This window comes from Corvus cornix, chromosome 27 (assembly GCF_000738735.6).
Source record: "Corvus cornix cornix isolate S_Up_H32 chromosome 27, ASM73873v5, whole genome shotgun sequence".
Taxonomy (NCBI): domain Eukaryota; kingdom Metazoa; phylum Chordata; class Aves; order Passeriformes; family Corvidae; genus Corvus; species Corvus cornix.
Window position 1 is genome coordinate 754,320 of NC_046355.1, and position 23,810 is coordinate 778,129.

Sequence of the window (23,810 nt, forward strand, 5' to 3'; positions counted from 1 at the left end):
TCCTAGGATTCAAAGAGAAAAATAATATTGGACTTTTTTCACTAAAGCACTGTTGATCTAAAATAGAAGAAAGATCAAGGATGCTTTAATTGTATTTTTAAGTCAACTGTATCCCAATCAGAAGTTGTTTTATTGCAGACAATGATTTAAAAACTAGTGTGTGGGAAGACTTTTTATCATTTAATATAAAGCAGCTCTCTCTCTCTATTGTTAATGTGTCATATATTGTAGATGATAAAGTAATTATATCTACTGTTCTTAAAGCAAAGATCCTTGAGATTATAATAGCATCCTGAGAGAAAGGCTGAAGGACTTTTTACACAAATCAGTAGAAATCAGAACGTTGAGACCACAAAAGAAATGACCCCACACTTCAGTGTTGCCCTGATCCCCAGGAGCTGCCTCTGGATGGAAGGGTTTCCATCCTCACTAGGTAGGTTGGATGCCAAAGATGAGGATGTCTGAAGGCAGATGTGCAAATAACAGCACAACACCCGGTGTGTATAGATGGTCCCAGTTTGCCCAGGAGAACGTGCACGGTTTCCCGGTGACAGCTCTGTTCTGTCTGAAATGTCTTCATCTCCTCTCTGTGGGGTTGTGGAGCCTTTCATGACTGTAGGTAGCTGTGAAATGTAGCAATCTCCCTTAAACCTCAGGTGCAGGAGCAGAGGGCTCGCCTGAGGAACTCCATTTGTGCTCTGCTCTCCTTGTCCCAGCCAAGACCTCTTGGAGATGTCAATGCAGCAGAGTCCTTGCTTTCCAAAGGCCACTTTGGTGGGATATTGATTGTAAATTCAGGATTATTTAGCATTTTCTGACCACATCCATTGTCCTGGCCTTTGTGCCATGCCTGTGGCAGCATTGCTCTATTGCTGCTTACACAATCGCTTTCAAAACCTCCCGATTTTATCTTGCTATTTGATCTCTCAATGGCTGAAAGATGATGAAAGATTCCAAGCACTTTGGTGATGGAATAATTTCTCCTGATTCTCAGCTGGAGGCTGGTAGTGACACCTCAGCAGCATAAACAGTTTCTGGGCTTTAGTGCAGTCTGTTATTGCTGCAGAAAGATGGAGTTTGCTATAGGCAAAATGTTTTTTCTTTTTTTGTGCTGTTTTGCCTCTGGGTTTGGGTAACGTTGCTTTGGTCAGTGAGGCTCTTTGTCACAAACTCTGCTGCGGTGAGTAAAATTGATTATCATGTCCAAATTCCCATCAGTGATTCCAGGGATATTCCTTAGAGATGCTTTTCATAGCTGAGCTAGAAGATTTGTGGGTTTGTTAGTGATAGTGAACACAAAATTCCCTGGAATGATTAAAGGAAGAGTAAAAAATTGCCAAAATAATCTCTTAATCTGTTTCTGTATTTTCTGAGAACCCACAGGGTTTCCTATTTTATTTATTGGTGTCTTTTTCCATGTGTAGCTATTCACTGCAGGGATTTGTCCATACTGGAGAGTTCTTCTGATAAGAGCAAGTCTTATTGCAGGCTTGGAAAAAAAAAATATTATTTTATAAATAATTTTTATGTATTTTATATATATATTTATTATATATATATTTAAAAAAAATCTATTTATATCTATTTATATCTATTTATATGTATTCCTGCAGCTGAGAACTGCCCTTGAGATGTTTGGTTTCTGTCACAGTCACTGTGTGTCTCTTTGGAGCAGGACACTGAAGTGCCTGAAAAATACAGGTGAACTATAAATACTTCATCCTCCTGTTAAGTTGCACACACTGAATTCCCTCCTGGCTGATTTTTTAAAAATTTTTTGATTATTAAATAACTGACTGCAAATACTTGTAAGCCAGAGAAGATCTGTTCTGTGGACAGGATGAATTTTTCATTTCTGAGCTCATTAAAAGAGCCTTTAAAGATTTTTGTTCTCTGATGCTTTTCTCTAATGTATTATATGGATGATGTGAACTTAGGGAATTACCTAAAAAGGAACCGTCAGCTTTAGGACTTTGTCTCTTTCCCATATATGATGCACATTTGAATCATTAATGTTTCTGTGTTGATGCAGCATCCATACCTTATATAACATTGCTGTTTCCCAATGGGAGCAGGGTAAGGACCTTTATTACTCCAGCCACCAGCACTGCCCAGCCTGCAGAGTGCCAGAATGTTCTGACTTCTGCTCCGGCTCAGCACGCCACGGTTCAGCCCAGCCAGCGTTCCTTCACTCTCTCCCTGTTATTGTTTTCCTTTCAATCAGGCCTCTGTGATCAGTATCAAAGAAGTGTCTCCCAATCACCAGAGTGATGACAAACCCTGGGAGCAGCCCATGCTGCAAAACTGAGAGACTTTTCCAACAGGCTGGAGCTGCTGCGTTCCAAACAGACCTGGAGAAAATGTGTTCTCACTTTTGTGTCTGTGTGCTGAAAAACTGGAACATTTCTCCTTAATTCAGTGTCATTCTGATGCCTCAGGCAACTGCTAGAGTTTATGCTTTTAATCTATTTAATGACCTCTTCCCATCACTCTTACCAGAAATTTTTGTAAGAAGAGAGGGTCTATTTTCACCTTGGAGATGGTGTTCACTCCTCATTCCTGCTTCAGCTCAGACTGTTCTAGTGAAATCAGTCATTTCCGAATAAATTTAGGTTAGAGCCAGCAAAGTAATCAAGGACTCCTAAGGCAGCAGTGGGTTCACCTGTGAAGTTTAACACCTCCAGCACTCTTCCAGCACAACCTTTTGTGCAGAATAACCTGAGCCTTCCATGCAAGGAGGCTAATGGGAAGAGCAGCTGTTCCTCAGATCCTAAAAATGCACACATGGGCTTTGCCATGTAGCTGTGAGAGCTGTGGGTCAGGGTGTGAGTGCCCCACAGCTGGGGGCACTTGGCAGGCTGCTAATTCCCTCCTGTCAGCTGTCAGCATTTCTAGCACTTTCTGAGCCACAATCACAGTGGTCCCACTGTCATTTCCCCTGTCTCCTCCAGGGTGAAGGCAATTAGATTGGAATAATTCTTTTTGTTGGTACCAAAACAGAACAGCTGGAGGGCATGGTCAGAACACCTGCCAAGGTTCCTGCCTCTCTCTGGGGTTTGGGTGCCTTGGTCCGTTTGGACTGTGCAGCCTCAGAGCCCCTCGGAGCTGCATGGCTCTGGTCAGTGCAGTGTCCTGCGAGATGGCACATGGAGGCTGGGATCCCGGCCTGCCTGTGGAGGCACTGGTGTGGCACATTCTGTTGCTGCAGCTCATGTGGGGTGGGGAAGGAGGACATCCATGGCATCTGCTGTGGCACCTCCCTTGCAGCGTGGCCCAGGGAGGAATGTCCTACTGGGCTGAGCTCTGTGGAGGATTTGCACGCTCGGGGACAGCCCAGGGGGGCTCTGCCTTTTCCCCCCAGCGCAGTGACATGACATACTTGCTCTACTCATTCTGCAGCCCATTAAGATGGCCTGGGTAGCATTTGGCAATTAACAGGGATGACAATGAATGTTCAACAAAAGAGACATCAGCACAATATACACACGGGCAATTTGGAAATTACATCTGTGCCTTCAAATGGACACATGGATTGCTTGGGAGCTCTGAAGCCAAACATGCAGGAGTGTGTGCACATGAGGTTTTGCCTAAGGTTGCTCTGAAGGACTTGTTCCAACACGTACCGCAACTGCCTTCTCAGAGCACTAATAGGAACACCAGATAAGTATCTGAATTGCAACACTTTGTGCTCATAAAATTAAAGCTTATTATGCTGATTAATGACTAATGAAATGCATGCAAATAAAAAGTGCAAAGTTCTCCTCACTCCTCAGTATTGCTGCTGCCCCACTTTGAGCCTGCCCTGAGCTTTGACACCTGACACTACAATAGTTGTATTTCTTATTCCTGCTTTGCAATGGTTTGGGTTTTCTAGCTCTGTTCCTCCATGTAAGTCTGTTGTCTCAGTAAGCAAGTGCCAGTGATAACCCAGGTGCAGATCTTGTAATGCAAAATTTAAAAAGGAAAGACTCCTCAAACTGGCATTTTCTTCCTAGGTCTGGTAAGAAACCATCTAATTTTAGTCTGCTTTTTGTCTGTAATGAGTGCTTATGCCATGATTAAGAAGGGGATTTTGTGAGTTTATTGGTGGTTTGTATTTATTTTGTCATATACCATAACATGCAATAAACCATATTAGGAAGCTGATTTACATTGTAGATGGAAACTCATTAAGTGTATAAACATTATAAGAACACCTTGATAAGAAAGCCACAGATGTGAGGTAAGGAAGAAGACAGTACAATCAATGCTGAGTAGCAAAAGTAGTAGTAGTAGTAGTATTATATTATTTATCCTCATGGCTCAGAAATTGTTACTTATTATAACATATCAAAATAAGCATTTAAATCAGCAGCAGAACTGTGCTGAGTATTGCAACATGCTGCATCCTCGTACGTGTCTGTGCTCAGTGCTGGGTTCTCAGCCCCTCAACTGCCTCACTGCCCTTGCCACGCTCCAAATTCCAGTTTCTGCTTTGCTCCCCCAGGGGTCGATTCAGGGGAATTTCTTCTGCAAGGTTAAATGCAGAGATGCCTGAGAATTAGATAACCAGCAGTAAAATACTAAAAGTAAGTTATATTTTTGGAAAGAAGAACCGGAGTAAGAGGTGCCAGTGGTGCCCAGAGCTACCACAGTGGCACAGAGCAGCGAATTCCAGTATGGACAGGCTGCTCCTTCAAGTAAATGGTATCCAACCACCCCAACAGCCTCCTGGGTGTCACTGTGAGGCCAAAGGCCAGGTGATGGCCTGTGAATCACCCTGGGACAGCCAGGAAGCAGGCACTGAGCAGGAACGTTTTTGAGGTTAATCTGGCAGGCTCCCTAGGGGAGGTATGAGAAGCAGGGCTCCTGGATTGGGAGTATTCCTTAATTTGGGCTGCTAGTTGAGTACCCTGAACAGACAGGTCTGAGAAATAGCTGTCACCACCTGCCAGAACTGGAAAATGAGCAGAGCAGTTGGAGAAAGTAGGCTCAGGGGACAGGTAGCAAAACAGAGACAAGTGTGATGCGGTACTGCAAGGGGTTAAAAATGAAGAAGGTGATTTTGCAACAGGTGGGAGTTCGGGGTGTCCAGGCAAACAATCACCACCATTGCTGTGGTGTCAGGCCAGGTGTTTCAGCACGTGCTTGTGTGTGCAGGAGTCCTTCATGCAGGTGAGCTGGTTCCTCCAGCCCCCAGAGAGACACTGGTCAGGGAAAAAAAATTAGATTTTTTTTGTTTGTTTTCCAATATTAATTCGTGGCTGAGAGCCCAGCATAAGGCAACACTGTGAATCACTGGCACACATCTGCCTGGAACTCAGGAGTTTAGGATTCCCATTCCCACGGTCTCCCACTCAGTCTGTGTTTCCCAACATTCTCCCATGGGTGATGCCTTCCTCAGAGGGAAAAAACAAACGTTGTGGTTGTAAAACTGAGAGAAGTAATCATAGAGTAATAGTTCTGTTGGGGCTTAAGCAGGTGAGGGGAGAAGCGCACAGGAAGAAGGATGTGTCTGTGAGCAGGTGTCGTGTGAGAAACCTTCTGGGTTATTTTCAAGTGAAATTCCCAACAGAGCTAATATTTTAAAGAGGTTTTATAGGGAATAGTCAGTTCCTTAAACCCACCCTCTTGTCCCTGATAGAAGTCAATAGCAGAAGGGTTTTGACTGAGTTTCCATATCACAGGGACCAGTAGAGCATTGCTCCTGGCAGTGCAGACTGCAAAGTTTCGCCCAGTGAGTCTTAAATGGTGAATATGTCACTGAAAACTGTGGGTTTTACGGGTAATCTGACACGTCATTGTGTATTCCACAGGGAGGGCTTGATATTTGTAACTGATTCAAACAAAAATCTCTGTTAAAGGGACTTGGACCAGACATAGATTTCTGGTTGCATCAGAGAGAAGCAAAGATTTATTATTTATTCCACAGGAACACCAATCACGGTAGAGATTAACTCAGGTAACAGTGATTCGGAAGAGAAACAGATGGAAGAAGCAGACAGGACATCCAGAGAGCTCTGATGAGCCCCTGGAGTGAGCAGTGTTGAGTAAGTTGGCCAAGTGTTCGCTCCTGCTCATGGCAGGGTGTGTTCAGCCGTGCTCAGTAGAGTCTTGCTTGGTCCAAAGGCCTCACTGGGAGGCGGTGCAGTGGAAGATGCTGGTCTTGCTGATCACTCCTCAACCTTTCTAAAACTCCCTGTTGAAAGATGGAGGAAAGCAAGAATTTCTTTGAAGAATTCAGCATTTGAAACCTTATGTTACTCTGTAAGTATCGCCTGTGCAGTTCTCAGTGCACCAGGGCTGTTCCCAGCCTTCTGGAAAGGTCCAGACAGTGTTGGACCTGAGTTTGTACGGTGTGTGTGCAGATTTACTAATTAACTACATTGGTCTGGTTCTGTTCTCAGCCATGGGAGTGCAAATCACTTTAAATTTAGAGTGGCTGCAGCAGTACAAACCAAATACAGATGAACTTGGAATCTGCATTTATGTGTGTACAGATATTTACAGCAGATTTTTATAAGTTAAAGATCGATGGCACATAATACATTTTAATCCTCCCTACTAAGCATTAATATATGTTGGAGTGTTGCAGGGCAGAGGGGATGTTTGATCAGAGGAGTAAATTTTTACAGAGGAGTTTGCAATGTCTGTGGAGGAGGCTTTTAAAAACTAGAGCTCATTGACACCAAATTTTACCAAATAATCTTCTGTGAAACAAAATCCTCCTGAATTCACTGCCTTGTTTTCAGCATCAGGAGTGTCTGTGCAGTGTTCTGCTGTCTGCACTGATGGCTTCAGGCCCTTTGGGCAAGAGCCAGCTCTCATGTCTTGACTGTCAGTCTGCAATGGAAACTGTGTTTGGGACAGAGCCTGACTGAACCTGGTCATTATAAGAAATAAATGGAAACCTCAGAGCAGGACCATTTTCCATCTTTTCATAAAAAATCAAAAGTGGAATTGAACCTTTCTGAAAATTACATCTTCCTGCTCCGTTTTCAGGCTTTTGTCTGAGGTGCTGCTAGGACCTGGAGCCTTACCCATTCTCATGTGTTTTATGGCTTCAGACACTTCCTCCATGGTTGCCCCCCTCTCCAGTGTTTTGTTTCCTTCCAGGCAGAGCTTCATGTTTTCAGCACCTCCTGGAACCACAGCCAGGAAATCAGATGGATCAGACCTTTTGGTCACTCTCCATCTTTTGCTACTTCAGTATTTTGCAGCCAATGCCCATTATATTTTAAATATCTGGAGTGTTCCAACTATTCTACCCTGCTTTAACCAACCCCTGCTTGATGCCAGTCACATTTCTAACCTCTGACTTCCCTAGTTCCTTGCATACTTTGGATTTGTCACTGTTTTCCCTTTTCCCCCTCCATTTCCTCTTTTCACCCATCCTCTGACACAACCCTTCATGCCATCCTTCATGCTGCTCATGTTGATTTGTCACTGTCTAAGAACAAATGTCAGAGTAACCTTAAAACAAGATTGGGGAAAAAAATAGCAAAAATATTTCCTGGGAGGAAGTTGCTATATCCTTTCCTGCTATTCAGAGAGAATCTTGAATGGCAGGATGTATTTTTTAATTCCATTTTTACCTGGGCTTTCACAAGAGTTGCCAGGCTGGGACTGGGAAGATGAAGAGCGGGAGAGGCAGGATTTACCCCCTCCTCCTCCACCACTGCCACCTCCTCCACCTGAAGTTTTACCACAGGTTCCTCCTGTTCTTCCTCCACTCCCTCCTCCTCCACTTTCAGAAGAGGAAGATCTTCCATAGGATCCTCCAGTTTTTCCTCCACTGCTTCCTCCACCTGAGGACCAACAGCTTCCTCCTCCACTACTTCCTCCATGACCTCCTCCTCCTGAAGATCCACTGCCAGCTCCTCCCTGTGAAGTGCTGTAAGGAGGAAGGGGTGTGTCATTTCTTTCTTACCTTTCATTTTTCCAAATAATGGCACTTCTGGATGGTACTTAGGGGAAGAAATGGCAAACTGCAATTCTAAATAATTTTGTAGAAGTACAGCTTTTTGTGCTGCCAGCTAAGATTTAGATTCCATGTTAATTCTTGTGTTTGTAGTAAATATGTTGATGATTAATCACTTGCACCAGTCCCTAAGACAAATTTTGCTGCTATCCTCTTTTCCTGATTGCATCGATGAAAAGTTAATTAAATGATGTCTGTACCTAATGCCCTGCTGCCCCTCCTCCAGCAGCACCCGGTACTGCTGGATCTCCTGCTCCAGGCGAGTCTTGATGCCCAGGAGCATCTTGTACTCCTCGTTCTGGCTCTCCATCTCGCAGCGGATGCTGGCCAGCTCCTCCTCCAAGGGCCCGATCATGCCCTGGATCTGCTGCAGCTGCATGTTATAGCGACGTTCCGTGTCTTCCAGGTTGGATTGCAGAGAGTCCACCTGCAAAGGGAAAACAAAATGCAGTGTTTAGGGGAATGTGGCAGGATTAGATCATTCTTGTGCCCAACATGAGAAAAATCCCACGTGCTGTCGGATGCGCCAAGGATCCTCACTGAATGTCACAGCTGACCTCCTGGCATCGCAGAAGCTCCTGAGTTCTTTGCAAATCAGGGATCAGGAGCAGTTGTTACCTACCAGACTGATCTGCGACTGCAGCTCAATTTCCAGGCTCTGAAATTCACGTCTGAGCACAGAGATCTGTTGGTTGCTTGCCTCCATTTCCTGGCTACTTGAGTGGACTTGTTGACTCACTTCCTCCATCTGAAAAATTAATGTACAGAATTGGAGTTTCTGAGTTTTACTTACAGTGCCAACATGGCAGTTTATCATGGAACCATCTGGAACACAACAATTTGCAGAAGGGCCACTGGTAGAATGGGGCTGTTAAACTTGCTTGTGTGGCTCTGCCAGAACAATTCAAGCCCATTTGTGATTTACTTCATTTTGACCAAAGGGACTCTACCATTATTTCATAAAAGCAATGGATGTTGTGTCATTCCTCTACAGGAAGTTCTTACCAAGAGCTGTCACCATTTACCTTGCCTTCGTACCACTTTTCAACCTCTGCACGGTTTTTCTGAATAATAGCTTCGTATTCTTGCCTCATCTCATTCAGTTTTTTCAGCAGATCCTCTCCTGGGGCAGCATTCATCTTCACATTCACATCCCCATTGGACTGGGATTGCAGCAGTTTCATTTCCTGTAGAGAAAATCCAGGCCCAAGGACAGTGAACACAAATGGAGCCTTTCAACGACATATATACATCTATATCTATATTCGGGGGGATTGTGTTGCAATTATTTGGCCTTGCCTTTCCAGTCATTGCTTGTTGAGGGGGCTGAGCTCAGGGGCACCGTGGCACAGCCTGGCCCTGCCCCTTGGTTGGTGTTTTGAGCACAGGATGTCACCTTCCCACATCTCCAGTGTGCGTTTCAAGGAGCTGGCTCTTACCTCCTCGTGGTTCTTCTTGAGGTCGATGATCTCCTCCTTCAGAGACTCAAACTGCATTTCCAGGTCGGACTTGGTCAAGGTCAGGTTATCCAGCAAGGGCCGCAGGCTGTTGAGGTCACTCTCCACGTTCTGCCGGAGCCCGCTCTCCATCTCGTACCTGCGCCAGGGACAGTGCAGAGAGGTCAGCCCTGCTCCTGGCACCTCAGTCCCCCTCCTCCTAACATTATTTATGGAAAAGTTCACCTATTCCAGTATCAGTCTTGTGTCTGTACTTCAGAGCATCTCTCAACAATCAGGAAATCATCAGCCAGTACTTAACATTTAATAATTTATATTACTTAATAATATAAAGTTATTATTCTTTATAATAAATAAATGTAAATTTTAATATTAATATCAATTTTTAATATTAAATATGTTATGTGCTCTTTCATCTCTTTCTACTGCAACTTTGTACGGGTTCCATCTATCTGGTTAACCTGATTTTAGTGGCAGAAAATCCCAATTTTTATATTCTTAAAAATAAAACTTTTTAAAGCTCTGGCTCTGTAGCCATAGGCAGCATTTCTGTCAAAGATCACTCTAGAAATTAAAAATTTTGAAGTTTCACAAATTATTTCAGTTGTGCTGCCACAGAAGCAGGAGGAAGCCAAGTCCCCGTGGATTGATATTTGTTTATGGAATGAATCTATGAAACTAAGTTCAGGAAAGCAGGAGGAAGGAAGTCAGTGCCCAGAAAAGAGCAATATATATTTACTTTATTCTAAAGTCTTCTGCAGTCATCTTTGTATTATCTAGGTCCAAAAGTACCTTGTGGGTTTCCACAGCTGCAATCAGAATCTAGAAGAGAAACAACATGTTAGGAAAACATTCCCTGAACCTCTCGGTCTGTCAATGCTTAAACTTCTTCTGGCAAAGAACATCCTACCTGTTTTTGAAGTTCTTCAATTTTTTCGTAATAGTGGCTGTAGTCCTTTGGGCCAATAGGGCCTTGCTTCTGGTACCATTCCCTGATTAACTGTTCAAGCTGAGCATTTTCCTTTTCCAAGTTCCTGACTGTCTCCATGTAGGAAGCCAGGCGTTCATTAAGGCTCTGCATGGTCAGCTTCTCGTCGTTGGAGAGAATTCCTACATTCCCTCCATAAAAGCCACCACTGCCAAAGCTGCCACTACTGAAACCAGCACCACCTCCACCAAAGCCCCCTCCAAACCTTCCCCCAAAGCCGCTCCCACCTGACCTGAAGCCCGTTCCCATGCTGCTGTGGCCCATTCCCCCTCCATAGCATCCACCACCCAGTCTTCCTCCACAGCTGCTGCTGCTCATTCCTCCTCCGTAGCTACTGCGCCTGCCATAACCACCACTTCCCCCACTACAGCTGCTCCGGGAGCTTCCTCCACCACAACTGCTGCCAGAAAACCTGCCACCACCACTCGTCCTGGAAGTAATTGTCCTTGAGGAGGCCGAGGAATGCGAGCTGCTCCCTTCACCCCCTCCACCGCTGCTCCCTCGCAGGCAGCTTTTCAGGGGCTGCTTGGAGCTGCAACTCATAGTGGCAGCAGGAAATAACTCAGCTGAAAACTCAAAGCTGGTCTTACAGTTGTTCTGGAATCATAGCTCCAAGTTCCAGCTGGCCTCCTCAGCATTTATACCTTAGACAGTGGGTGTCGCCGTAGAAGGGAGTACCTGCTTTCCATGGGCAGTTGCAAGCTCTAATTTGCCAAAGGGAGATGTTGGCAGTGTCAGGAAGCTTAACCCTTCCTCTAAGTGTTTGTGACCATTTGTTTATTAACACAAAACATGTAATTTCTGTTGGGTGGCTCTGAATTAGGGAGATCTCTGTTGAGATCTGGTGCACTGGCTTACAGTCACCCGAAACAAACTCATCCCACTCACCTCATCCTGATCACATCCCTCTCAGCACAACAACACACTGCCACAATACAGAACAGCAATGGATGTTCCTGTCTCTCTTCTAATGCTCAGATATTTGTCAGGAATTCTGGCTAATTTTTTTATAGCTAACTGATATTTTCATAGGTTTATGGTTATCCTATACTGTATGCTCCTTATTTTTAGTCCTTTATTGCTTTATGCCTTTAGAAAGCCTATTGCAGGATGCATGTTGTAGGTACACAGAACCACTCTGACTTCTTTATAGTATCTCATAAAAACTCAGTGAACAATGGGAAATATCACGTGTCGGCCATTATTTCAATCACACCTCTGTAATTGTGTTTTATAAATAACAAATTAATTATGAAAAATGGTATTACAACAACTACAGAACTGCTCTGTGTCAGGCTGAAGGAAGGAAGTGTGGCAGGTTGTTGCAGGTACAGGATGGTTGAAAGACCTGGGAAAGCTTTGTGGCTTGGGGCTGGTCTCTCCTGACGTGCCTGGGAGTGTCATTGGTCATGTTCCTGATGGGAATTCAGAATTTTATCAAGATGTTTTCTCTATGCAGCACAAATACAATACCTGGAGGAGAAAGGTAAAGTTTCTGGTTTGGATTAAGTCAATAAACTACATCAAAATAGCATTTTTTCTTCAGATTTGTTTTCCATTCACAGACACAGCATGAACAAAAGTAGGAAATATTTGTATCTTCCATTTTCTTCTTTTAGGATCTTTTAAGATTAAGGTCTTTGCTCAATGCAGTGGATAGTTCAGCTGCACATCTGCCCTGGGAGTCCTCACAGCACCCTGAGCCTCAGACTGTGACATTTCTGCCCTGGGTACCTCTCACCCCTTTCCTCCTGCCCGGGCCCGTGATCCTTAGCAAATCCCAGTCTGTTACCTGTCGCACCTTGTAGAATTGGAACTTGTGTGATACCCAATTTCCTGTATTGATTTGGGATATTATTGTTTTCTCACTTAGCCTTTGTGATGGTGGTTGTTGCTAATTAAGTTTTGTTTGTTACAGCAGCTGTTTATGGAAACAGCTTTTGGTACAGGCCCCTCCCAGCACACCCTGGCCCACGCAGAGGACGTCTCACATTCCACCTGCTGCTCCACTTCATCTCTGAAACATCTGAGGGAGCAAGGCCTCCCTGCATTGTAGGAATTTAAATGGTTCACTACAACTCTTGGTGGAGCCTGGGGGACAATTTTCTCCAGTGAGAAATCCTTTTCTCCCTAAATGAATGAAATTCTCTTCTATACTTTCAGCTACTTTGGCTCAAGAAGCAGCTGGGTTATGTCCCATTTAACTGTTGCTTTCAGCTGCTGACACCCCTGATACAGGGACATGGAAACAAATGTATCTTGTTCTGAATAATTCTGCAGAAGGGTTTTGTTGGTTTGTTTTGGTTTTTTTTTCCTGCAAAGATGTTTATTGCGTCTTTTGTATCAGTCATTCCTTTTAGGAAGACCAACCTTCCTGTCTTCCCTTAACAAAAGAACATTTTTTGATGGTTTGAATATCAGTGAGGATGCTTGTGTGCAACTTCATAGCTTCATTTTTAATACATGAAAAAGAGATTTAATGCCATTTTTTCCCTAGAATTTGAGCAGGCAACATACTTCAAGAATGAAACTTAGCTCCTTAAAACTGAAGAAGCCTGACAGATTCATCGTGTCTGGAAATCCTGGCCAGGATCAGAGATAGAAGTTATAGAACAAATGGTTCCTGAAAGGAATGTTTTATTTCAGAGCTGCTGTAAGGTGGAAGCTTTTATGAAGTTTATGAGGTGGTAATTTTGTCTGCAGTTATGTCTCATAGTATTGTCCAGGCCCTTGCAACACACTGAACTTCCTGTGTGATCTTAGATGATGTTTCCAGCAAAATCCAGAGATGCTGCTGAAGTGCAGCTGGAGGGCTGGGAAACTTTCATATAAAAGCGATTGCAATCAACTCTGCAGGAACTGGAAGGATCTGCAGGGGTACCTGTGAAATGGGACAGTGAAACGTCACAGAATCTGGGGCTGGTGCTGCTCACTGCAGCAGAGCCAAAACCTGGGCAGAGCCAGACTGGGGGAGGGAGAAGGACGAGGAGGAGGAGGAGAAAGATGTCTTGGAGGCAGGTGGCACCACAGTTGTTTGCAATGAGGCCTCTCCCTTTTCCTGTGATGAAACTGTTAGAGCTCCTGCCCAAAGAGGAGGGTGGACTATTTAAGCCTGAACGGCTCACCCAGCGCTGGCAGGAATTGTCCCAGGATGGGCAGGAATTCACTCAGCATTTCAGTGGCAGGGTTCCTGTGTGCTCTGCACAACCCAGATGTGTGCTGACTGAAGCAGAGGCTGCGGGAGAATGAAGCCCTTTTCCTTTGGGAGTGTGGCAGCAGAAAGGGGCTGGGGCATAGCTCAGGCTGGGGGTGTGGGTGAGCACACACCGGCTCCTTTTAACCCCCCTGCACCACCTTTCCCAGCTCCACATCCACACCGTCCCCACTGATGTGTCTGGGAGAAACCACCAAGGCTGCTGAGCACATTTGTGGGGTCACAACTGGACTATTGTCCGCATTTTTGGTGCTTCACTGGGATCCTTTTCCATCCTTCCTACTTCTGGTCAGGTCTTGTCAGGAAAACTCAATTCTTGTACGTTGCTACACAGAGAAAAACTATGAAATATCTACCTGGGGAATATGACTCATTATCGTAATTATATGTTATAAACTAACTCCCATTATATGATCATCAGGTAGTTTTATTAACACTGGATAACCCCATAGGATTTCTCCATAGTAGAAAAGAAAGCCAGGCCGTGCGGTGTGACTGTGTTGGAAGGTGAACATCATTCTTGTTTGTACTCTGCTCCTTCTTCCAGTGAGATTCAGCTGCCTGACACTTAGCATGAAACTGTTCTTTTCTCCATTAAAATTTAAATGATGAGGATTTTTTTCTTATCCAATAAAAAGCTAGATGTTTGAAAACTGAAAATCTGATTTAGATCAGTTGTAACATATTGGAGCTCAATCATATTTATTGTTTTAATAGTGGCCTTTACTGAGAGTTCTAAGCAAAAAGTCATTTCTACCCAACAATTCCTAATTGTTCACTCTGTAGTGAGGGCACAATGTGTTTGGAATCTTTTTTTTCTCTCCCCACTAGGCACAGCTGTAGGTGCCTGGCAGCAGTTCCATCCAGAAATATTTGAGGTTGAAATGTTGTCAGTTCCAACAGTTTCCAGTGAAAAGTGTGATTTTCTATACCTGTATTTTTGTAATTAGAAATAATTCTGTCAAAAGATGGTGCCTCATTCAAACCACGACATCCAGGCATGGGGCTCCTCACCAGTGTGCTTGGGTTCGTTCCCACAACCCAGAACATACAGTATGGTTTCAGATCTCACTGATATTCTGTGAAAATCACCTGCAAGTGGTGGCTTTGGCAGTGCTGTGTGAAGGGCTTGACTTGAGGATCTCAGAGGGATTTTCCAACCTAAATGATTCTGACTCCTTTATGCCAAAAACTATTCAGGCTTTTTTTAAGTGAAGGGTTTTAAAATATCTGTTTTGAAGTGAGAGAGTAAGACCCCGCCTCTCCTGCGCTGTTCTGCAAGACAGGGTGTAATCTTGGCGTCCACCCACACCCCAAGGTGTGTGGTCACAGGGAATATCCCTGCAATCTGTCCCTGTTGTGTCAAATGGTCCTAATGCAGCATGTTCACCCACTGGTCAGTTAGAGCTGGACTCGGCATGGGCAGGTGACCTGCTACCCTCCAGGGAAGGGCAGTCAAGAGTGTCCAATCCAGCAAACATCCTTCCTTCAGGAAAAAGCATAATTCCTGGCTGCATTCTACCTGATCTGTTACTCATTCGCTATTGCAGAGCCGAGTAGTGATGAAACATTAAAGAGCACCTTCAAAAGCTCCACCACCCAACAGAGCGATGGTGGTTGTGATAGGAGCAGTAATTAGGTGAGTCAGAGCCATAAGAGACTTTCAGAGCACAAACCCTTTGGTTTGGAACTGCTTCATTGTGGCTCTAAACAGCTCCTGGCCCAGCTGACTCTCTGGGGTCTCAACTGCTGCTCCATTGGCAGGACCCTCATTAGGAAAGGGTCATTACAGCACATTTACAGCCCCTGAGGCCACCCTGGGTTTCACTGTGCTCCCACCTAGCAACACAATGCAAAACATTCCAGTGCCGCTTGGAAAACAAACAGGTATTAGCAGATAGGTGAGCGAGTTTCAGCCTGGCGTCCATCCCACGCACCCCCACACCGGAGAACATCTGGGGTCTGTGGGAGGCAGGGGGACACCTGCACCATCCCTGAACAGTCACGCACAGAACCGGGTCATTTCAGCCTCACTACGAGTGTGACCATTAAATACCGGTGGAGCTGGAGCAGGATGCCGGGGCTGGTAGCGCGTTCCGTGTTCTGCGGCACTGGGGTGTCCCCAGTACATCCCGCAGACACCACTTCGCCCGGCTGCCTCTGCTGGGAGGGGATGAGCCAAGCCCCCAGCTCCGGCTTTGCCGCTCGCCTCTGCCTGAAGGGCGCCCTTCGGCAGCTCGGTGGGAGCCGAGTGCCCTCTAGAGAGCAGCCCAGGGCCGGGGATCATTCAGCTCCTGCATCTCCAAATAATCCCGTGTGGTGGAAGGCAGAATGTGTCGGGATCCCTCGGCTAGGTGGGCACAGGGCTCGGTGGGCACAGGGCTCGGGGGCACAGAGGGAGCGCTGCCCACCCCACTGCAGGGCAAGGGCTGGGCAAGGGCTGGACCCGGCTGAAATTGCTGCAGACTGGATCAATGCATTTTTATATAATCTTATTTTAATCACGTATTATTGTACTTCTGTTGGATAGGCTAACAGCAACTACTTCCACTTAGACCGTCAGGATTAGCGCATCCACAAACTTAGTGTCTCTGAGCTTCTTAGGAAAATGTGAATCCCGCTTTTGGCAGAATCTCAGACTTCGGTCTCCGGTAACGCGGTGTTTGCACATCTGGGGCAGAGCAGGGACCGGACAGGCCGGGGCCAGGACGGGGGCTCGGGACCAGGACACTGACAGGTCAGCGTTCCCTTTGGCTCTGCCAGCTGGGAACAGCTGACACCTTATGGGGAGAGCTGGGAAGTGCCAAGATTTCCCAGGCACTTTCTCCATTTCCTTGTTCTTCAGCACAAGAAGCATTTGCATGTCAGTCAGGATTATTAATTATTCCAGCTTTATTTCAGCTAATTATTCCAAATTTTAATGTGACTTTAAATACAGAAATACAGTGCTAATGGCAAACCTGTGCTTCAGACTCGGTTCAGACTGGACAGGTTTTGGATTGGCCAGTTTTGCCCTGTATTCTCAGGCATGTTCAATGTCTCTGTCCTCTGGAAAAAACAAAATAAAATGAAACAAAACAAACCCAGGACAGTATTTTAAATTTCTCTTTCCTCTGGGAAAAACAACCAAACCCAACCCAGTGTAAGTATTTTCACAGGTGCTTCAGGTAGCTATTTCAGTCTGTGGTACAAGAGGGGCAGTGCCGATGGAGCAGAAGGTGAAAACTCAGGTGCCAAATTCCCAGGATTTTAGTTTTGATGAGCATCTGCCTCTTGCTCCCGGAGGATCTGATTCACGCTGTTCTGCTGGGAGGAGCGAGCAGCAGCTCCGGGGCTTTGTTCAAGGTTTTGGGCAGCTGCAGGGAGAAATTCGAGTCTGGGAAGATCAGGAGGTGACCCTGGCCCGTCCCCACGATGGTGCGGTGTTGCCGGCAAGGACCCCCAGTTCCTCCCCGCTGTCGGGATCAGCATCTCTGGTCCCGGCGCGGCCGCTCCGGGAGCGCCCGTCCCCGCCGCGTCCCGGCCGCCAGGGATCACTGTTGTCCCTTCTCCGCTTCCTCACAGCCAAAACTCCGCCCTCCCTTTGCCCCGTCCCGGCTCCCGGCTTATTGCGGCGCAGAAACCGGCCAGAGCAGCGGCAGAAATGCTCTTATGCACGCGTGTGGCACAGTCAGGAGCGGGGCTTGGGGAAATGAATTTGCTTTTATGTTTCAAATATTTTTTAATTTCTCGGCAAAGGTGTCCAAAAGATTTCACGCGTGTTTAGGTGTGAGAATTCTTTGTGTCGTGTCACATAAGGTACAAAAACGGCCTCCAGGCCATCAGCTCTTCCCATCCTGTGGGTGTCTGCACAGCTGTGGATGTCCAACCACGCCTTGGCTATCTGAAGAGCAGAGGAGGTTGCTGAGAACATTTGCCATCTCAGCACCTGCTGCTCTGCTGACAGGCACCCAGGAGAAGGGGCACTGTGCCCCCAGGGTCCCCCCCAGGCAGTGGTTTGACACAGAGGAGGTGGGATTCGTTCTGCCGAGGGGCAGCACCACTCGGACATGCTCACACTGCACTAGTCCGGGAGACAGGTGGGGCCAGGAGACACCTGCTGAGACGTGTGTGACAGACATCATGCTCCCCAGCACCACCACATCTCCCAGTTTAACACCTGACACATCTGGAGAGAAGCTGGAGATGTGCACCAGAGGTGGCTGCTAAGGTGGTACCTGTGTGTGGATACACACCTGCCTGAGCCTTGGCACGGCAATTTCTGTCACTGTTCTTTCACTGATGAGTTCCAGCTCTGCTGGCCTGTCTGACTCCTCCTGTGTCACACAGGAATGGGCAACACCTGCCTCAGGCTGTGACAACAGGGAAGAGCTGGACAAGACCTGCCAGGTCAGCGAGGCCATTCTCTGGCTCCCACTGGCAAAGCAGCTTTGTTCCCAGTACAGGATGATCCTGACCAGTTTAGGTGCCCCTTGTTCATGGATCAGCACCTGGTGTTCAAAAGGAACTCAGTTTCAGACACAGGTTCTTGATTGCATCAGGCAGAAGCAAAGTTTTATTAGAGACATTTTTCACCAGCAGGTACATAAGTGACCTGACTAACTCAGGTAACTTCTAGAGGTTACAGCATTGCAGAACAGAAGAGCAGAACAGAGGAGGTGGCTCCTGACACCCCCTTTAGCTACGTGGCCAAGCATCGCTGAGTTACTTCTACTTTCTCTGCACAGAGGGTGCAGTGAACACGGAGTGTTCCTGGGTTGTCTGTGGGTTTCCCTGTCACCTTCCAGTCCGTTCCTCCTTAATCACAAATTCTCCTGCAGGTCACTGGAGAGAAAACACAGCAGCATTATTTGATTGAAACACAAGTAAAATCCTTCAAAAAGCAGAAATCGGATCTATGTGGTGCCCTTGATTCTGGAATGCACTGCTAAGCTGATGCAGTTGGCAGCAACTCAGGAAACCCCACAAGTTCCCTAAATGATTTGCTTTAATGGGAATTTTCACTTGTAAAGCTATAGATTTACTCTTTTCACTCTTTCCAGATTCTTTTGCTAAGCTTTGGCTGTCATCTTCTTTACTTCTTCTTCCAGATCTTCCCTTTATGCCTTATTCCCCTGGCCTTCTCTTCTGCATTTTACCTCTCCTTCTTGTCTCCTGTTTACTTCCTGCATGTTCATGTTCCATGTTCAGTCCAAGCTCTCTTTAAACCTATTTCTCAGTGACACCACCACTGTAACACATCCCCCCTGTAGCACAGTGACTCTGAGAGGAGGCCAGCGACATGTCCTAGGAATGTGCTGTCTCCTGGCCTTAGTGCACAAGGAAATGAACAAAGCCAGTTTTCCTTTTGTGAAAACACAGCTCTTACCTTGTATGTCTCCGGTCTTGCAGGGCGGGACCTGGGGCTGGCAGTGGGCAGCTGAAGTTGTTGTGTAGGTGTGGCTCGTCCTAATGACCCCTCCACCAGTTCCGATTCCTCCTCCGTGACTAGTGGGATAAATTTGGTGAGAGAAATAGGGACTTTTAGAACTTCACGTCACTGCTGACTACATGACAGAGTCTCAAACTATGGCCTTTATGGGGGTTACAGTATTTTACATTATATTTTCTTTCACTTTCAGAGTGGCTTTGCATTTGTCCTCCCCCTTGGCAAGGACAGTTCTCACCCATCTCACTGTAAAAAAGGGACTGTCACCAATGCTGACATAATGCCAGGAGTGACAGTATTGTCACCAGCAGATTTGGTGTTCTGCTTTGCAGATCCCAAGGACTGACATTTAGTTCTGATTGGAATGTTCATCATGAGGAAGTTGTTCATGAGGCAACTTTTTCATCTCAGAGCAAGCCTTAAGAAGGAGTAAAGATCGGGTTGGATACCCAGTCTGTAATACACATCCTTGATATTTTCATTTATTCTCTAGAATAAAGTACCTCTAGAGAGGTACTTACATGAGGTCCTGCTGTCCTCCTTCCAACAAGCACCGGTAGGTCTGGATCTCCTGCTCCAGGCGGCACTTGACGTCCAGTAAGGTCTTGTACTCTTGGTTCTGGCACTCAATTTCCGCTCTTATTTCAGCCAACTGCTGCTCCACGCACGTGATTTGGTTCTGTAGCTCACCGAGAAGGGTGTTGTACTGGCACTCTGTTTCAGCCAGAGATGATTCCAAGTTATTTCTCTGATAAGATAAGATAAGCAAAAAACCAACAATCATTTAAGTGTCACCCTGCAGTTTGTTATTTCAAATCCAAAAATGAACGAGCCATTCACCACCTTCGTGCTGGTTGGCAGGTCTGGCTGTTCATGCTAAGAAACACAGCAGTAACCAGTCGGAGCTGTGAGTCAGCTCACCACCCACCTGGCTGAGCTGGGCTTGGAGATCGATTTCCAGGGTTTGCAGTTGGCGTCTCAGTTCAGTCACCTGGTTGTTGCACGTCTCCACTTCCTGACCGCTTGTAATAACTTCCCGATTCACCTCCTCAATCTGAAATCACCAATCCGGCATAAAGAGCTTCAGGGGATATCTGGGTACACTGAACTTGCTTTTACAGGAGCAGAACATGGTGAGCATTCAGCAAAAAGAAACAGGGAGCAGGGCAGGTTCCCTGTGCACACGGTGTTTCCCACCGGCTCCACTGCTTGTTCATTTTAATGGGCTATTAAATCTCTTTAATCCAAATGGGGGATATCTCTGTTCCAACAACACACCACAAGGCCTTGTGGCAAATGCTGCTGTTCCAGATGGGACATAACAAACTGGTCAGACAGGCCTGTGGCTCCTGTGGAACACAGGCTATAATGAGTGCTGCTCTCGGGCTTCGCTGAGAGGCAAGAACTGGTTATTGTCTCCATGTCTGGTCTCTGAAAGGCTCCTGAGCCCGGGGGTGTGTGTCAGTCTGGTTTGCAGCATAAGTGTGTCGCTTACCTTGCACTCGTACCAATCCTCGACTTCCTTGCGGTTGCGCGCTATCAGTGTTTCATACTGGCATCTCAAATCCTCCAAGATTTGCCTGAGATCAGGTCCAGGGCAGGCATTGACCTCCACACTCACGTCTCCAGTTGACTGTTTCCTCAGGCAATTCATCTCCTGGAAATAAATGCCAGATCAGATCATACTGGCTTTTGGAAGGCAGCACAGAAGAGCAAAACTCAGTGGCCAAGAACTGCCCTCCCTGCAAGATTTTCTTCCCTGCTGTGGCTGTGAAAGGCACTGGAGGATGGTGCAAGTGTTTTCCCAGCAAATCTGTTGGCTCATTTCTTTCTTCATCCACTGGAGTCAGCAGCACCTTTCCACCCTCTGGCACTCCCAGTGTCAGCACAGCCCCGGGAGCAGCACTGCCCCTGCCAGAGCTCCCTTCCCTTCTGAGACAGAGGGGTCTGAGCCCAGAAAGTTTGGTGGGAAAGCTGTGGCCTGAAAGTGGATAATCTTTTAAATTCCACAGTGGCGAAGTTTTCTGCCAGGGCCCTGGTGCTCGTAGGGTTAGGGCAGGACCTACCTCCTCATGGTTCTTCTTCAGGCAGCAGAGCTCCTCCCGCAGCGACTCCAGCTGTGCCTCCAGGTCAGACCTGCACAGCGTCAGCTGGTCCAGCACCTGGCGCAGCCCGTTGATGTCGGCCTCCACGCTCTGGCGCAGGGCCAGCTCCGTCTCGTACCTGGGTTGTGTCAGAAAGCATAGATTCAGGATGGGGATGTCCCACATGGGCTCTGTGCCACAGGATCTCCTTTCCCAGCTCCATGCTTTGCCCTGCATTTTGCTGTCCAAGCTTTCTGCACCACTTCCTGTCTGTTATGTGAAAGCTTTTCTTCCTCATGTTTTTTCTCTGCTCCTGCTCACTGTATATTTGGTATCACTTACTCAGCTGCATTTCTGCTTTGTTGATCCCATCGGCATTGGTCTGGGGCGAAAATGGGCCACTCCCTGAGGTGCCCGTCCCCAGCCTCACCACAAACGCCGTTGCTAAATGTTTTACCCAAGAACACTAATTAAGGGAGGGCTGGTGACCAGGAGCAAAATGCCTTTCATCATCCTGTCCTACCGCAGTGATGTGGGGAGACGTGTCTGGAGTCTCTGTAATTAGTGCTCTGAGCCTCCCAGGGAGGTGGAACAGAGCAGGGGGGAGGCAGCAGGTTCACAGAGGGGCACTCACTTCACACGGAAGTCGTCAGCAGCCATCCTGCTGTTATCAATGTCCAGGATGATCTTGTTGTTATCAATGGTTGCGCAGACAATCTGGAAAACAGCAAACCATGAGAGATGTCTCCCGTCTCCTGTTCTACTCTACAGGTCTTTCTGCATTGTAGTTAGGTAGCAACTCTTCACAATTCCCTTTTTCTGTTACCTTCTTACTTAAGTAACTTTGTCCCTTCAGCAGAGAAGTTGAAGGTGGTGGCTTTGCCTCCTTTACTCACAGAAGAAAAGAGATAAACCACGTAGAGCTGGGAATTAAAGAGTTGTGAGATGGGACTTCCCAGTTTCAAGATCTGAAGGCAAGTTCTAAAGATGCTTCAAAAAATGAACCTAAAGAACCTTCCTTAAGATACTAAATCTCAACTGACATTCAAGCTGGCATGTTCTGGGCTTCAGACTTAAGGACCTTCAGGGAAGATGGTGGGAAGGTGTCTTTAAGCCTTAGGATCAGCCATAACTTTCATTGTGGACTTACTAATATCAGGCTGTTTGTGCCACTGTGACAATCAGTTTCAATTCTCAGCTTTTCTCACCCAGATTTTATAATGTTTCATTTGATAAAGCATTCAATGTATATGTTTTTGATCATTCCATAGCTCGCTTTGCTTTTCCTGTGGGGCTGACACCACTACGTTTCCTCAGAGTACATTGCTAATATCACATTTACAGTTGTATAATCAAATACAATGTACCAAAACATCCTTTCTCTTTTTCAGAGTGTTCTCCCACCCATATGACCTCGCAGCACCCATCCTTGATGTGCCCCCACACTCAGCAACATCATAGGGGAATTTGCCAAAATTTCTGTTTGCAAAGACATTCAGAAGCACCAAAGTTCCCTCCAACAACTGCAGTAGGTTCTAAACACAAATTCAGCAGTATGCTTTCAAAAGGGGAGGAACAACCCAGAAATTCAGCAGTATGCTTTCAAAAGGGGAGGAACAACCCAGAAATTCAGCAGTGTGCTTTCAAAAGAGGAGGAACAACCCAGAAATTCAGCAGTATGCTTTCAAAAGCGGAGGAACAACCCAGAAATTCGGCAGTAAGCTTTCAAAAGGGGAGGAACAACCCAAGGGGAGATTACCTGGTTCTGAAGATCTTCAATCTCTTTATAGTAGCAGCTGTAGTCACGGGGCTCGCAGGAGAGGCCCTGTGTTGCATACCACTCTCTGATCCTGCACTCCAACTCAGCATTCTCCTTCTCCAAGCACTTCACTTTGTCCAGGTAGGAAGCCAGGCGGTCATTGAGGTTCTGCATGGTGACCTTCTCATCGCAGGATGAAAGCAAGCAGTCGCCACCAAGACCACCAACAACCACACCACCTCCAAGGCCAAACCCAAGGCCATTGCCATAGCAGTTGCCACCTCCATAGCTCCCACCAGCCAAGCTACCAACACTCAGTCCCCCTCCATAATTCACTCCACCGCAGTAACTCCTTCCAGAAAAACCTCTGCCACTGCCTATGCCATAGGAAGAAATCCGTGCTCCACCACCACCACCAATGATACAGCTGCCACCACTGCTCCTGCCTTTGCTAGATACAGTAATAGTCTCCTTAATGTTGCAACTCATGGCGACAGCGGTTGGAAATGCAAGCAGAAGCCCAAAGCAAGATGCACAGCTTGATACGAAATCAGACTGCGAGCTGTCCGTGGCCGCCGATCCCTATTTATACCTTCCACAGTGGGTGTCACCACTGCTTCTTCTTCCCATAAGGCTGGCTACTCCAGCCATTGGTGCCAAGAATAATTTCTCAAAGGGAAGTTTCCTTTCAAGAAGCCTGGTAGACAAGGAAGATACTTTACATGTCTCTTGCTAATTTCAAAAATACATTAGCAATAATGTTTTATGAATCATCAGCTTTTTGTTTATGATGCAAACTTACAGCATTAAGCCAGGAAAAACACTGTCCTAAATTACATAGCAGGAAGAAATCATTAAAGGTTATTGCATCAAAGAGCTCTTTATCTCTCATTAATTTATTTTCATTTTATTTTGAGTTG

The 23,810-nt window shown here is 46.3% G+C and overlaps 2 protein-coding genes and 1 long non-coding RNA gene across 5 annotated transcripts; 1 reads left to right on the plus strand and 2 right to left on the minus strand.

The window, feature by feature from the left end:
• Nucleotides 1-1,002: 1,002 nt before the first annotated feature.
• Nucleotides 1,003-5,964, plus strand: LOC109146397. Of its 2 annotated transcripts, XR_002048387.2 has the most exons (3): nucleotides 1,003-1,180; nucleotides 1,614-1,701; nucleotides 2,225-5,964. It is a non-coding gene; the product is annotated as an uncharacterized LOC109146397 (long non-coding RNA). The 2 variants fall into 2 exon arrangements; XR_002048386.2 differs by having other exon boundaries at nucleotides 1,614-5,964.
• Nucleotides 5,864-11,025, minus strand: LOC104697747 (keratin, type I cytoskeletal 9-like). Of its 2 annotated transcripts, XM_010412764.3 has the most exons (9): nucleotides 10,328-11,024; nucleotides 10,157-10,239; nucleotides 9,400-9,556; nucleotides 8,986-9,147; nucleotides 8,583-8,708; nucleotides 8,161-8,387; nucleotides 7,575-7,873; nucleotides 7,020-7,121; nucleotides 5,864-6,178 (listed from the first exon to the last, which is right to left on the minus strand). In XM_010412764.3, the coding sequence occupies exons 1-9, from the start codon at nucleotides 10,946-10,948 to the stop codon at nucleotides 6,153-6,155; spliced, it is 1,803 nt and encodes a 600-aa protein (XP_010411066.1). In that variant the 5' UTR covers nucleotides 10,949-11,024; the 3' UTR covers nucleotides 5,864-6,152. The 2 variants fall into 2 exon arrangements, with proteins under 2 accessions (XP_010411066.1, XP_019149406.1); XM_019293861.2 differs by lacking the exon at nucleotides 7,020-7,121 and having other exon boundaries at nucleotides 10,328-11,025.
• A 7,119-nt stretch (nucleotides 11,026-18,144) lies between these two features.
• Nucleotides 18,145-23,495, minus strand: LOC104697748 (keratin, type I cytoskeletal 13-like). Its single transcript, XM_010412766.2, has 8 exons — nucleotides 22,891-23,495; nucleotides 21,766-21,848; nucleotides 21,114-21,270; nucleotides 20,543-20,704; nucleotides 19,976-20,101; nucleotides 19,569-19,795; nucleotides 18,988-19,106; nucleotides 18,145-18,443 (listed from the first exon to the last, which is right to left on the minus strand). Exons 1-8 carry the CDS (start codon nucleotides 23,377-23,379, stop codon nucleotides 18,418-18,420), a joined length of 1,389 nt encoding a protein of 462 aa, XP_010411068.1. The 5' UTR covers nucleotides 23,380-23,495; the 3' UTR covers nucleotides 18,145-18,417.
• Between the last annotated feature and the right edge of the window lie 315 nt (nucleotides 23,496-23,810).

Bases quoted from the DNA above. Each gene is read 5' to 3' on its own strand.
- LOC104697748 (XM_010412766.2), bottom strand. From the start codon at position 23,379: ATGAGTTGCAACATTAAGGAGACTATTACTGTATCTAGCAAAGGCAGG. The intron at 20,705-21,113 runs GTAGGTCCTGCC...ATTTATTTCCAG, and splicing joins TGAAGAAGAACCATGAGGAG to GAGATGAATTGCCTGAGGAA. The intron at 20,102-20,542 runs GTAAGCGACACA...TGGTGATTTCAG, and splicing joins AGGATTGGTACGAGTGCAAG to ATTGAGGAGGTGAATCGGGA.
- LOC104697747 (XM_010412764.3), bottom strand. From the start codon at position 10,948: ATGAGTTGCAGCTCCAAGCAGCCCCTGAAAAGCTGCCTGCGAGGGAGC. The intron at 10,240-10,327 runs GTAGGATGTTCT...TTTCTCTTCTAG, and splicing joins TTGAAGAACTTCAAAAACAG to ATTCTGATTGCAGCTGTGGA. The intron at 7,122-7,574 runs GTAAAAATGGAA...CTGTGGTTCCAG, and splicing joins CAACTCTTGTGAAAGCCCAG to GAGGTGCTGAAAACATGAAG.